Consider the following 15,518-nt stretch of genomic DNA (forward strand, 5'->3'; position numbering starts at 1 on the left):
GAGGAAGCTGTCCAGCAGACTACTTCAGCTTTTCCTTGTTCCTCATTCTACATTAGTACCTCATTGATGAATAGTCCAGGCTTGTTCTTGATCATGTTTAAACTGAAGCCAAATCCACTAGGCCCCTTCACCATCTTGCAGATTCTTGGCTTGTGGTTCACTTTCTGCTCAGTATGCAACTCCACTCTTTCCTGCATTTTAGCTGGAGTTGGATCTTTTGCTTTGTAGTAGTATGAGAAGGGGGAAATTTGAGCCTGAGAAAAGTGAAAAAACTTTGTTAACATAAAGACTTCTGTTGGAAATCTGTATTAGGCTTTCATGCTCAACATGTTTTATGTGAAACCTTTTTAATGACTCAGACTTGAGCTGCAGTAAAGAGCTCTTTGCTATTAATTTCTGAGTGGAAAACTACAGTGTTGGATCTATGTGAGAAGGGAATTTTGTTACTCTTTTTTTTCATAAATGGTTACACAGCCATGTAAGCTCTGAATTTGCTGTCTTAAACTTCTAACCTTTCTTGTGATGTGTTTAAATTTAGAATTGTTCCAATAGTGCCTATAAAATACTGCATGAGGCCAAAAATTTGGGTGTTTAGTGACTTGCTGTACAAGTGCAAGGAGAGTTGCTGAAATATTGGTGTATCTTAGACATTTCCTGCAAGTTGAAGAAGTGTCTGTCAGAGCAGACTGGCTGTTTTGTTGCTGCATATGTCTCTTCATAATGATAAATTATCAATTCTTAGCAGTAGTTTGCATTTTCTTACCAGTTTATACATGGCGTCAGTCTCCTTATCCACTACCAGCAGTGTGGTTTTTGCCTCAGACTGCTTAATTTTTCCCACTATGCTTTCATGATCCAGACCATCCACTGGCTCGCCGTTGACAGCTACTAAGATGTCATTGTCTTTGAGACCTGCCTTGGCTGCTGGGCTCCCAAAATCAACATCCTTGATTACATGATCTAAGATCAGAAGGGAAAAAAGATTGATGTGAAGGCATATGCTTAGTAAGTTTAAAGACATTAAAATGCATCCCAAAGGCTGATTGTCAGAATTGCACTTCAGGTTGAGACCATTTCCCTGATGTAGCCCTGTTTGCAACATGTCTGTGGAGGACTTCTCCTAGATGACCAGCAAGAAGCCAAAGAGAATGATGTCTGCAAACCTTGTACAGGAGGAAGCTGTATAGCGAATGCCACTGGTTCTTACCACCAGTATTTTGTTCCATCCGTAGATAAAAGCCGTAACCGTTTTTTCCTTTCTGGATCTCCATTAGTCGTGGTTTGAGGGGAAGCAATCTTAGGTTGGCACTCTCTTTGCTCAGTACCATCTTCTGGCTTGTGTAATAGTGGTCCGTTTCTTCATTTGAAAGTAGAAATATAACATGATTTTCAGACTTCTTTACCTGTGACAGTACACATACAGTCTCAGATGTCACCCCTTCAACAACATGTGGGAATTTTAGATACTTTGGTAACTGGTGTACTGGTACATAGTGGTGTATGGGTGTGCTGTTGGTGAATGAGCCATAAGGTGTAGGCTGTGCTACTGTAAGTTGATTTTTTTTTTTTCTTCCAGTCAGAAATTTGGACCATGACAAGATCTTGGGCATGTAAGATCCAGCATATATATATGAGGAAATTTTTTGTATTTCATACTGTGTTCCTGACCTCTAGGGAATTAGCTGCAGAGTGTCATGAGGGTGGCATACAGTGCTGATAGAATCCAGGGAGCCTCAGTAGATAGTGCTTGGCTTATCTAGATGTGGAACCCTACAATATGAACATATCATGCCATCTATACCACTATTCCAGAATACAATGACAAGAGTCAAGTTTCTGTCAATCTTGGTCCTCTTCCATCTCCCTGTATTCTTGTATTACTGATGCTGAGGTTTGGTTTTTTCGTGTGTCTGTTCAACCTCTCCAAGTCCATCCTTCCCTCATTCCTTTCTAGTTTAATGGGTGCCCTCTTTACTCATCTTAACCAATGTCACTCTGCTGATGATGTTATAACAGCTCCACACAACACGCGTGTTGCGCAGTTCCATAGTTAGTAGTGTGCGCTGAATCGTGATGCTGGAATGCCAGAGCGTGTACTGCCTGTCTCATGCTGCTCTGAAATCTCTTCAGCTCCAGCTGCATTTTAGCACTGACAGTGGAAAGCTGGAAGCCTCCTTAACAGTGTTCTTTGCAGCTGAGGCCAGGTAGTGAAATTACTTGTGCAGTAATTTTCAATAGTTTTGGACTTCTTAACAGGAGAAAGGAATTACTGTCTAAAATCATGAATTTTCCCTGTTCCATGCTAACTGTGTCATCAGAGAGTTCCCCGTCTTCCTGCCCTGAAAACCACATTTGATGACTTGCCCTCTTACCATTAGGAGTATTTCCAGGACTTCTAGGAACAGAGCATGATTTATTTAAAAGGGTCCCTGGCAGCAGTATACTTCTGTTATTTAGAATTCTCTGGCTTGTCTTGGTGGCAGTGTTCATTTAGAGTCAGTTCAAGAGGCTGCTTGACAACAGAGCCAAAGCAGAGGGGTACTCTGCCATGTTAATGATACATGAACAGTCGCTTCCAGCATTTACTGTGAAGCATTCAAATCAGCCAGACCTGACTCCTCAGTAACCCTGATAGCTTGAAAGTGGGCCAGAACAGAAGATGAATCAGTATACAAACAAATACCTTTTCCACCACTTCCTTGTGTGTGTCATTTTCCACGTTTTGTCCATTGATTTCAATCAGGCGATCGTTATTTTGGACACCAGCCTTTGCAGCTGCTCCTTGTGGTGAAAGCTCTACTATGAACAACCCCTTCTGTCCTAAAATAAATGAAAACTCATTACACAGGGTAAGTCACTGAAATATGCCGGAATTTAATGGTTAAGGAACTCAGCACTGATGTCCTTAGAGACTCTTATGTGCAGATTACAGTGGCATCACAAACCTTCCACATAGACACACCTCTATCTCTTATTCTGTCCTGGCAAAATCACTTCAGGGTGGGGGGAGGCATTTATTCACTATCTGCAGCTCAAACAATCTTTTATTTCTCTACCAAGAGTGACAAAGGGCCTGATTCAGATAGCTGAAAGGGATTTGATTCCTGCCCCCTCCCCCTGTTTGAAGTGAGGAGCTGCTTTCATTCTTGTTTTATACATTTCATAATTTCCTGTGTTTGGAAGACTTCTGTGTTTGGTCTTGCAGTTCTATTGCATTCCAAAATACTCTTCAGAGGTGATGCTTTCCAGAAGGCTTCCCTATGCTGTTGACTGGCCTTGGAAGAAAGGCATATGTGGAAGAGGTTCAAAATCCCTTGCTTTCTAAATGAAATAACTTACAGATCAGAAAAGTGTTTATTACAGCTGTCCAGAACCTTGTGTGCTGATTCCTGAGGTGATTTGGAGAAATGGAACAGGACTTAATGTAGCATCTTGAATGTATATCTGGTATTTGAGCAGGGACTGCAAATTTGGGTTTGGTAAGTGGGCTTAAATAACAAGCAGAAAATAGCCTATTCTTTTTATCTCTTTTTCATCTTTTCTCCACCATATAAGAAATGTGGTCCTTAGAAAACCATGCATTGCATATGCTGTACAGAAATGGACTAGAGATCGAGCTGAACTTACCTTGCTGCTTCTTACTTTCTTTCTGTTAACAAGAGCAGTTTGTGTGTCCTCATTACGCCCATCTATAAACTGTGGTTGCCTCTATCCCTGCTGCCATATATATATATACACACATATATACACACACACATATATGTATATACATATATATACACACACCATCTCTTCTCCTCAGGCTCTCACCTTCCGTGGTTTTCAGAGAGAAGCCATAGCCTTTCTCCTCCTTCACTAGGTAGCAGAGCCGGGGTTGTGGAACTGCATTGATTGCTCCATTGGCCGTGGGCGATAGAGACTGCTGCTCCTGCTGCTGTCCTGTTGACACCTTTTGACCCAGCTCTTCCAAGTTCACTCCCTCCTTTTCTGCCTTTTGATAGGATGCGTCATCCAGAACAAGAAGTACAACAGAATTCCCGCTGTTTTTGACAATCTCTACCACCTGTAGTGGACAAGGTGAAATGACAAGCAGGTGCTAGAGTGATTGACCTAAAAGCTCTCCCCAGGGAAGGGTTGCACTGTCTCCTGTTTTTGTTGTCTCTGCTTATGCACTATGGAGGCACCTCAAAGACATTCCATGCCATGGTGGGTAATGAATGATGCAGGGAGATACTCAGAGCAGTTGATTCAGCTCTTGGATTTTCTAGACAAAGCTGCCATAAAAACTGGAAGAGAAAGCTTCACATAGTGGCAGTGGGTCTGGGTAATGGTGGAGTGGTAGGGACCCCAGACTAAACAGAGATGTACCTGTGCGTGTTCCTCCTTGTCTACAAACACACCATTAACCCTGAGGACTCTGTCTCCATCCTTCAAGCCAGCCTTTTCAGCTGGACTGTTCTTTTCCACATTCCGGATGAGGTGCCCTGCTGTGTCTTTCTCAATACGCAGGTAGAATCCATAGCTCTTTTGGGGCTTTTTGGTCACTTTGCATTCTCGGGGCTGGAGAACAGAAGTCATCTCTACCAAACAGGATGGAAAAGATATGTGTGAGTAAAAACAGAAATCTTACCTAGATATGTTTTCTCTAAATACGTGTTGAGACAGTTTGCTTCATAATTCTTGGGTTTTTGTTTCCCAGGAAATCCAGCTGTGCAAAGCTGAAGCCAGTTAACAAGGCTAGGGAGAAGAAACCAATCCCTTTCCCCTCTTCCCTCCTCGCTTTTCTTGTCTCCCTATCTCAAATGAAGTTAAGCAAGATGCAGAACTGGAGGAAAGAAGTTGTGTGCCTGTGATAACATAGCGAAAATTGAGGTGAGGATTAAATATCAGAATTAAGTCTTACAGAGGAAAAATAATGTCAGCACAAAAATACTGGAACACTATGGGAAAGTTACGTGACAAAATGGGGTTTCACAGAATTGCAGAATGGTTAAGGTTGGAAGGGACCTTTGGAGGACATGTGGTCCAACCTCCCAGCTCAGGCAGGGCCACCTAGAGCCAGTTCCTCAGGACCAAGTCCAGACAACTTCTGAGTATCTCCAAGGAGGGAGGCTCCGTTACCTCTCTGGGCAACCTATGCCAGTGCTCAGTCACCCTCATGGTAAAAAAGTGTCCTTACATACAGATGGAGCTTCCTGTGTTTCAGTTTGTGCCCATTTCCTCTTACCCTGTCACTGGGTACTACTGAAAAGAGCCTAGCTCCATCTTCTTTGCACCCTCCCTTCAAATATTTTTATGCATTGGTAATTTTCCCCTGAGCCTTCACTTCTCCAGGCTGAACCATCCCAGCTTTCAGCCTTTGAATATCTCTAAGGATGGAGACTCTACAACTTCTCTGGGCAACCTGTGCAGATGCACGAGCAGGTGGGATCAAGGAAGGATCTTGTCCCAGCCAGGCTTTTCTGTTCTTAGTTATTTTAACTAAACAAAATTAAGTTTCAGTACTTTGTAACTGGAGTGTTACTGTTAATGAGTGCAGGATTTGCATTGGAGGGTGGAAAGCAAGGACTATAAAGGGATGAGGAAGACCCTTGTCTCCACTTACAAAGCTTTTTTCTTCTAGCTGGGTTTGATACCTCTCTGTTTCAGTTTTCACACAGAATAGTGCACTTGTTTACTTCTGTGTCCTTTAGAAGTTACTGGTAGAGTCAAAGGTCTTGGAGCTGTCCATGTTTTCCTCTGCCTCTGAATCCTAATTAAACACTTTTTGATTCTGTTATGACTAACAGAGCTATTTCACTTTGGTATATCATTATATATGTGAGACTTGGCTAAGCTATGAATGCAGGTGGTATGAGGTCTAACAAAAGTGTGGAGTATTCAGGCAGACACCTACTGACAATGTGAATGTGCCTTCAGGTAATCACTTGCAGGAGAGGTAATTTAATACTGCCTGATCTGTATGGAACAAAACAGAGAAGTTGAGACAGTATCCTTATCTTGCAATTCTCACAAGAATCCTGAAATCACCATAAAGCCTCAATTTGCTGCCTAACTAAAACTTTATCTCCAATCCTGGTGACTTTAACAATGACATGAGATGTAATCAATATAAAAACGTGATGTTGTGTGAGAAAGGCAAGAAATCAAATTTGGTTTAGAAATGACAGGCTGCTGAAGTAACTGCAGTAGTTTGATTCAAATGATTTCTCAATGAATTTGTGACGATTGGAGCAGAATTTCCAGTCAGTGTCTCCAGGGTGCTGTGTTACTTCCCCAGAGAATTTGAGGCCAGCTGGTTAAAAAGTATAATTGATGTTGAGGATTGCTACCAGATTGCTATTAGACAGTGACTTTTGTCCTCTAGAGGTTTTGAAGCGAATCCTTCTAGAAGCTGTGTCAAGGGACATATGCCAAGGACAGGAAGGTGTTTGGGATCAGACAGTATGGATTTACTGATTTTTGGTACCTGATGAACCTGATAACTTTACATGATGAGTGGACTGTCTCTGTGACAAGTAGAGAGCAGTAGATGCTGTTCACCTCAACTTTTGCAATGACTTTGATACAGCCTCTAGTACAATCAGAGTAGCCAATTTGGTGACATATGTACTGGATAAGCAGACTCCTAGATGATGCAGAAAATTGTCTGGGCCACTAGGTTCAGAGGGGTTTGATCAGTGGTATGCAATCCAGCTGTTGGCTGGTTATTAGTGACGTTCTTTAGAGTTGGTACTGGGGCTGATACCATTTAACATCTTTATGATTTGGACAGTGAGACAGAATACATCCTCAACAAGCTGATCGATGATACCCAACTGAGGGAGAGCAGTCAATAGGCTGGAGGTTAGGGCTGCTATTTAGAGGGACCTCAGCAGGCTGGAGAAATGGGCTGACAGGAACCTTATGAAGGTCAGTGAAGAAAAGTGAAAAAAAAAAAATCTTAATCTAGACCACGAGCAACAGTACAGGCTGACTGCTGCCTGGCCAGAAGGCAGCGTTGCTGGAAGCACTTAAGTGGCCAAGTTGAATGTGAGTCAGTGGGGTATCTTTGCAGTGAAGAAGGTCAACTCTATACTGGGTGACATCAGAATGTAGCCAGCAGGTCAGTGGAAGGGATTGTTTCCCTCTCTTTGGCACTTGTGAGACCACATGTGAGTACTGTCTCCAGTTTTGAGCTCCCCAAGTAATTGACATGTTAGAGCTAGTCCACTGAGGTGATTTAGGTTTTGGAGCATATGATGTTTAAGGAGGCTGGGAGATCTGGGTTAGTTCAGTCTTGGGAAAAGAAAGTAAAGGGAAGATCTTACTGACATCTTCAACTGCCTAACTGGATTGTGTAGAGAACACAGAGTCAGACCCTTCTTGGAAGTTAACAGTGGTAGGATGAGAGGCAACAGACACAGGCTGCAGCAAGTGGAATTCCAATTAGACAGCCATAAGGACAGCGTTTCATCTTGGGGGCTGTCAGATACCAGAACAGGTGCCCAGAGAGGCTGTGGAACCTCCATCCTTAGAGATACTGAGCTGGACGGGGCCCTGAGCAACCCGATCTAAGTTGGCCCTGTTTTGTATGGAGCATTGGACCAGATGACCTCCAGAAGTGCCTTCCAACCTAAACTATGGTTTTATGATATAACGGAACTCGGGTTTGGGTGATGCATGTCATTAGCAAGAATACTACCTACTGAAAGTAAGCAATAGTTGTGACCGGGAAAAAACTCCAAAGAGAGTTGTCTTAGGAACTCCTGCCAAAGATCCATGATGATAGAGGAACCAAGATGAATGAAGACAACTTTCCCCAGTTGGAAAGTCTAGGTAATTAACAAACTTGATTTGTATTTTACTGGAAAGATTGTTTTTCTGCCTCTACTGACAGAAGTCTGTCAAAACACCAAAGTTGTGTTGCAGAGATTAGCCATTAATCACAGCCTAATAAATACTAAGAAAATTCATCTGTTTGCATGTAAAGATTTCTTTGCAACTCTGTGGTTTTTCTTCTCTTTATATCACCTGTGTGACTAATGTATGTGGGAACTGACCTTACTTTCTTTTCCTTTTTTTAAAAGTAGTTGGCAGTCAAATCCTTCCATGATAGCAGCCTACTGCAGAGCCACCTCTGTGGCTACCCATGCTACACACTGTTTGCTGTTGAAGCTGAAAGTGCGTTGTTGAGCTTAGCTGGGCAGCATATAGAACAGTATGAATGTGTGATGGGGGTTTGGCACAGAGGTCACTGAAGCTGGAGAATATGGGGAATTTCAGCGTGGAGGGGTAGGAAGCCTGCAGATCATGATTCACTTGTTCCCCTTGGTCAGGTGCCTTGTGCTTTGTCTGAGTCTCTGTGTAGTTGCACTGGGACGAACTCTGTATAGAGATGGACTGCCCTATTATTTGGACATTGTTTGGAACACATCAGACTGTATTGATCGCAGCTACAACTCAAAGCAGCTTTTCTTGACAAACACTGGGAATCTGCTAATTCCTGAAGTTAACATGCAAAAACAGTGGTACACAAAGCTAAAGAAACAGTAGGCTTTTATGGGAAAGATTATTTCTTCATATTTAGAAATGGACGAAAGGTTACAGTGCACTGCGTACTACTCCTTTTAATCCATGAAATCTTTACATGCAAAATTATTGGGATTGTAAAAAGGAATTTTCTAAGGGAAGAGAGATTAGCAAAAAAGGCATTTCTTACCTGTATGTGTGGAGCAGCCTTCACAGGAATTCTCTTTTGCTGTCTCTCCTGTGGCTGTACCTATAAGTAAGGCTGAACTTTGATTGGGCAAAGGTTGATTTAAAAGATGATTTATTTAACCAAGTTTCACTGAATATGTTCAACACCTTGATAGGCTGCCTTGTCCTTGCCTGCAGAAGTGCTAATCACATGCATTTCTCAGCAGCTTTGAATTTTGTTCTACTGATAACTGTACTCAAAAACTCAGTCAAGGAGGTCATCCGAGACAAGCCTGACCTTTGCTCTGGGCAAGAGCCTTCTCCTGCTATAAGAAATGTCTTAAAGGGAGCAGGTTTGGGTTGTGGTGGATTGACCTGGTCCAGCAGCATTTGACTGCAGATCAAGAAGTTACCAATTCAAATCTGTGTGCCCCATGTTGGATGCCAATAAAAAGGACTGTGATGGGTTAACCTTGGCCCGCAGCCAGATGTCCACCAAGCTGCTTTCACTCCCCGCCTCTACAGGACAGGGGAGAAGATAGGATAAAAAAGCTTGAAGAATTCAAGGAGAGTAACTGGGAGAGATACAATGAAAAAATGGGCTTGTGATTGAGTGGTAGCCCTGACTGCTGAGGCCATCACACATGTGAAATATGCACTGCAATCAAGTGGCCCATGTGAGTAAAATCTCCCTGGAATAGTGGGAGGGAGGTGGCTGGGATATCAATATGGTGAGGTCTGGCAAATTGGCTGCACTAGACCACTGCTCTGAACCTGCCAAGGCAAGTGCTATTTGTTTACCATTGTGGAAGCGTCTGCTGGGTGACTGGAGACATACCCTGTAAACCATGCCATTGCTTGAAATGCCATCCTGAGCCTTGAAAATCATGTTCTGTGTCATGGTAGCCCAGAAGGAGTCGAGTCATACAGTGCAACTCATTACTGAAATAACCTCATGTAGTCCTGGGCCAAGGAACATGGCATTGGTTTGGTATATCATCTACCATATCACCCACGAACCTCGGAAAAGATTGAATGATACAATGGACTGTTAAAGACTATGCTGAGAGCATAGGGCACTGCGGAATGGGACGTAAATTTAGCAGAAGCCACTTAACACCAAATGATATCACTGCCCAGGTTTTGCCCAAGCAAAGCCCCTACATACTGTGGGAGGAGATGAGGTCCCCTTAGTACATATAAGTAAGTGGCTGGGAAAGGCAGTGTGGGTTGCTCTCCCTTGGGAAAAGGAAAGCCCATTTGTTGGCTTGTCTTTGCTCAAGGACCCAGGTACACTTAGTGGGTAGTGTAGAAGGAAGTGGAAATCTGGTATGTACCTCAAGGAGATTTATCTCTGGGGGAAAATAATGCATGATTTAACTTGTATGATATAGGAAGTAATATAGCAGGAATCACCTGAAGCAACAGAGCATGAGCCTCACAAGGAACCATGTGAATGCAGCGCTGACCCAGCCCGAGTGGTCTTGGTGCTCAACAATCCGATATACTGCTTTTCCTGTCCTGAGTGATCTTCTTGACATATAGGACCAAAGTCATTGACTGTTCCTATGGACATTTGGGGGAGGGGAAGCATGGAATGGGGGGATAATATCTGCATATATGTCAAAGGACAAGGTATAGTGGTTAATGAGGATGTATAAACCTGACTATCGGATGTAAAGATGGTTTAAGTATGTAGTATAAGTTGTAAGAGTTGGTAAGAAGGAATTTCAGGAATGAGAAATAGATAGAATGAAAGGGTTTGAGCAGAGTATAGAAATTAAACAATGTCTGAATGGGACAGAGGATATTTAGGTGCATCAGAAAATGTGTGACCTAAGCGTGATGTGAAAGGTATGGAATAAGGGGCTGAGATTGTACTGGGTCTAGCTGAGATGGAGTTAGCTTTCTTCATGGCAGCCCACATTGTGCTGTGATTTGCATTTTTTTGGTTGTTCTTGAGCAGTGGTTTTTTTCTCTCCAGGCTTTCTCTCCCCCATGCCCTCCCAAGTGGGATGAGCAAGAGGCTGGGAGGGGACAGAGCTGAAACAGCTGACCCAAACTGACCAAAGTGATATTCCATACCATTTGATGTTGTGCTCAGCATTAAAAGCTTGGTGAAAGGAGGAAGGGCAGATATTTGTGGTCTTCCCAAGAAACTGTTGTGCATGTTGAGGTGCTGCTTCCTATGAAGTAGCTAAAGATCTGCCTGCTGATGGGAAGTAGCTCTTTGCTTGTGTGCGCAGCTTTCATTTCCCTATCAAACTGTCGTTATCTCAATCCATGAGTCTTCCTGCCTTCCCTTTATTTTTTTCCCCATCCTGCAGGAGAGAACTGAGAGGGAGTCAGGGTGGGTGTTTGGCTGTTGGTTGGGGTCCACCCACTGTAAGAGCATATCTTATCCACTGGCCACAAGCATGTGCAGGATATGCTTATAGACACGAACTGAACTGATAGTGTTTCTAATGAGGGGGGAAGCCTCCAAAGTTGAGATCTTGGTATGCTATGATACTTAATGAATTGACCATGTGAAGTTCCTGTTAAAAAATCTCATTCAGTTTTAGAAAGCTTTAAAATTACTTATTTCCCTTATTAACCTGCCGTGGAATTGGATTATTAGAAATAATACCTGTGTTTTCTTTGGCTATCTGCTCCAACTGTTTAATTCAAAGGAAAGGTAATAGAAATAAGCATAACCTAAATGTGCTGCAACAGAACAGTCATCAATGTTGTAAAAGCCTTACTGTAATCCACTTACTCTAAGTGGATTTGCAAGCCTGTTGTTCCTCTTTGTCTAATGTAGTCTAAATACTTAAGTAAGTGAGGCCCAATGTTGTAAGCACCAGAGAAGTCAGACCCTGCCCTGTCCTCTGCTTGCAATCTTTCAGACAAGACAAAGACTGGATGAGGAGGGACATAGAGAAGGGGAATCACAGTGGCTCATAGTTTTGCAGCTAAGCACAGTGCAGATGGGAACACATACAAGGATCTCAGGTCAGCATACAAGGAAACAACTCAGCATTTGAAGCAAGATGTATTTTTTTATTGCAGTGCCACTGTGATAGTCGCTTGAGGTTGTTTTGGGTCCAGACAAGATTTTTCAAGAATAAGGTGCTACACTAATGTAAAATGTTAGAGAAACATAGAAACATTCTGTGTTTCTAGAAGGGAAAGTATGGTCATGTTCCAAATGGGAAGGAGGTGGAAGCTGTGCAGCAGTTTCAAAAGGCTTTGAAAAGAAAGTTGAGGGAGAAAGGTCTAGCAGTCAGCGGACTATTTAAGCTTCTGGTGTGGTGAATTATGAAACATTAGTAAATACGAATGGTGAGGGGAAGGTTCTTTGAGTTGAGGCTGGTGGTTAGCCCTAGGGCCGTGACAGGAGGTTGAATGGGATGCTGATGTCTAGGTGCAAGGAGAATGTATCTCCGTGTGTGCTCAAGACCCTACATGTCTTAGAGCTGATCTTTGCATCTGTGGGGCTGAGGTGTAAATTGTATGAAGTTGTATAAAGTTGTGCTGAGGGAATCCAGCCTCCTCAGCCAGAAGACAGAGACTGGGAGAACGACCCCCCCGCATTCCAGGAGGAATAAAATAGTCAGTGACCTACTGCATCACATAGACATACACAAGTCTATGTGACCGGATGGGATACACCCGAGGGTGCTGAAGGAGCTGGCTGGGGTGCTCGCCAAGCTGCTTTCCATCATTTACCAGCAGTCCTGGCTGACCGGGGAGGTCCCGACAGATTGGAAATTGGCCAAAGTGACACCCATATATAAGAAGGGTCGGAAGGATCATCCGGGAAATTACAGGCCTGTCAGCTTGATTTTGGTGCCCGGAAAGCTGATGGAACAGCTCATCCTGAGTACCATCATACAACACATGCGGGATAACCAGATGATCAGGCCCAGTCAGCATGGGTTTATGAAAGGCAGGTCCTGCTTGACAAACCTGATCTCCTTCTACGACAGGGCGACCTGCATATTGGATGAGGGAAAGGCTGTGGATGTTGTCTACCTTGACTTTAGTAAGACCTTTGACACCGTTTCCCACAGCATTCTCCTGGAGAAACTGGCTGCTCGTGGCTTGGATGATCGCACGCTTTGCTGGGTAAAAAACTGGCTGGATGGCCGGGCCCAGAGAGTTGTGGTGAATGGAGTTAAATCCAGTTGGCGACCAGTCACGAGTGGTGGGCTCGGTTTTGGGTCCACTCCTGTTTAACATCTTTATTGATGATCTAGACGAGGGGATCGAGTGCACCCTCAGTAAGTTTGCAGATGACACCAAGTTGGGTGGGAGTGTTGATCTGCTCGAGGGTAGGGAGGCTCTGCAGAGAGACCTGGACAGGCTGGAGCGATGGGCTAAGGCCAGCTGTAGGAGTTTCAATAAGGCCAAATGCCGGGTGCTGCACTTGGGCCACAACAACCCCCAGCAGCGCTACAGGCTTGGGGAGGAGTGGCTGGAGAGCTGCCAGTCAGAGAGGGACCTGGGGGTGTTGACTGACAGCCGGCTGAACAGGAGCCAGCAGTGTGCCCAGGTGGCCAAGAAGGCCAATGGCATCCTGGCTTGTATCAGCAATAGCGTGGCCAGCAGGGACAGGGAAGTGATCTTACCCCTGTACTCGGCACTGGTGAGGCCGCACCTCGATGACTGTGTTCAGTTTTGGGCCCCTCACTACAAAAAGGAGATTGAATTACTCGAGCGTGTCCAGAGAAGGGCAACGAAGCTGGTGCAGGGTCTGGAGCACATGTCGTATGAGGAGCGGCTGAGGGAACTGGGGTTGTTTAGTCTGGAGAAGAGGAGGCTGAGGGGAGACCTCGTCGTCCTCTACAACTACCTGAAAGGAGGTTGCAGAGAGCTGGGGATGAGTCTCTTTAACCAAGTAATAAGTGACAGGACAAGAGGGAATGGCCTCAAGTTGCACCAGGGAAGGTTTAGACTGGATATTAGGAAGCATTTCTTTACAGAACAGGCAGTCAGGCATTGGAATGGGCTGCCCAGGGAGGTGGTGGAGTCCCCATCCCTGGAGGTGTTTAAGAGGAGGGTTGACTTAGCGCTGAGGGATATGGTGCAGTTGGGAACTGTCAGTGCTAGGTTAAAGGTTGGACTAGATGGTCTTCAAGGTCTTTTCCAACCTAGATGATTCTGTGATTCTGTGATTCTTCATAACAACCTGAAGAGCTGCCAGACTTCAAGGAAGGGTGAATTGTTCTGCTGACAAATGGGCAATGGTGACAGCAAAGGTAATCGTATTTTTCCTACTTAGCATTTGAAATAAGATGAGAGCTGTGCTGCATGTGTTCTAGTAGCCTGAAATGGGGGGTACATGTGGTTTGTTCCAAGTCTCACAGCAGTGGCAGAGTGCAGAGAGCCAAACCTGGCGCAGCTGGCATTAAGCCATGGCTTAGTTTCAGTAGGTGCTATTTACCAAAGCCTTACTCTTTGCCAGGAAGTATGTATGTGGCCCAGTTCACTTCCTGGCCCTGTTTTGGATGCAGACATGAGGAGAGTGTGTGCCCATTGGTGCCAGGATGATGACCCTTATCTAACTTATCCACATCTGAAGGGTTTATACATATCTATGTCTGAGTTTAAAAAAAAAAAAGGGTAGCTAGCTTCTTGGATCACTTCTGTTTTTCCTGTAAGCGGTTTTGTTTTGATTTTTTAAATTGTGACTCACCAAGGTTGTGTTAAGGGATGGTGAAGAAACTGCTTTCATGGCCATTCCACTGGATGAGAGGAATAGAAAACAGAGCTGTTAATGAAAGATTGGTGAAGTAGATCTTTAATGTTTATAATACAAGCATAAAGTTACAAAGGTCAGTCGACTGAAAGGTGCCTTTTGGTATTAACACAGTTGTACAAGGAGTCCAACCCTAAATTTGAATGAATATAGTTCATATGTTTGGTTCTGAAAATGAAGTTGTGCTCAAATGATATGTATTACTGTCAGCATTGTTCTATGGATAAAAAGTTTATGTGGGTATTTTGCTGTAAAATTACTCCCTCTCTTAAATCTTTATGATGGTGACTATACTGATCACAGCTGAACTTTCTTGCCTGGGAGAAATCCTCTAAAATCTATGTAATGAGGACTTCTAAATAGTCCTCATTTACCTGTACTGCTTACTATATTCTTGCTGATCACAAGCACACTAGTCTCCTTTCAGTGCCATCCTTTTCTTGGATTCATAACAAACTAGTTAATGAAAATTCATCTTTCTGATGCAGCATGTTGGGAGAATACAGGCTTATTCATGTCCTCTGCTGACTCCAGCTAGGACAATAGTAAAGCTGTCCCTGACTCCTTGCAGAAAATGATGCCCCCGCACTGAGTTCCAGAAAGGTGGTATGCCTGGTCTAAGCCACAGCAACCCAATGAGAGGCAACATCACTTTCAATTTATATTAATATGCAAGGCTGTGAACTGCGATGGCTGAAGGCTGTGAGTCACAACCTCTGTCAGATAGAGATATGCTCCCTGAAGAAGTTGCTGTTGCCATCCGAGGGGGCAGCGGCCTCTTCAGCTAGGTCTTTTCTTCCACAGCTGAGTCTGACAGGGATTGTGACTCAGAGCCTGGGACTGTTTTAAGGTCTCCTTCAGTAGAGTAATACAAAGGCATATTTTATTTGTTCTTGTATTTGAGCTGTTCAAAATCAGTACAGCCCTTTCCCTTTGCCCCTTATTTTTCCAGTGATGGGTTTTCCACTCTAGTTTGGCAAGTATGATACAAAGAACCATGTGATTTGTAATAGGAATATTTGGTTCACTGAAGTCCTCCTTAATCATGAGGCAAAGTCCATTTGAGCTACCAAATGAATATTCATCAGTCATCCTG

General features: G+C 43.8%; 1 protein-coding gene across 1 annotated transcript in view; it reads right to left on the bottom strand.

Moving 5' to 3' along the window:
- Positions 1–8,741, bottom strand: part of PDZK1 (PDZ domain containing 1) — a 10,907-nt gene extending 2,166 nt beyond the window's left edge. Inside the window, exons 1-7 of the mRNA XM_074857770.1 lie at positions 8,702–8,741; positions 4,369–4,580; positions 3,811–4,063; positions 2,684–2,820; positions 1,208–1,403; positions 764–960; positions 60–254 (exon numbers count right to left, since the gene is read on the bottom strand). Of these exons, the coding sequence (XP_074713871.1) occupies positions 60–254; positions 764–960; positions 1,208–1,403; positions 2,684–2,820; positions 3,811–4,063; positions 4,369–4,578 (1,188 nt within the window). The 5' untranslated portion in view covers positions 4,579–4,580; positions 8,702–8,741. The remainder of the gene's footprint in view (positions 1–59; positions 255–763; positions 961–1,207; positions 1,404–2,683; positions 2,821–3,810; positions 4,064–4,368; positions 4,581–8,701) is intronic.
- Between the last annotated feature and the right edge of the window lie 6,777 nt (positions 8,742–15,518).

This window comes from Strix uralensis, chromosome 2 (genome assembly GCF_047716275.1).
Source record: "Strix uralensis isolate ZFMK-TIS-50842 chromosome 2, bStrUra1, whole genome shotgun sequence".
NCBI lineage: Eukaryota > Metazoa > Chordata > Aves > Strigiformes > Strigidae > Strix > Strix uralensis.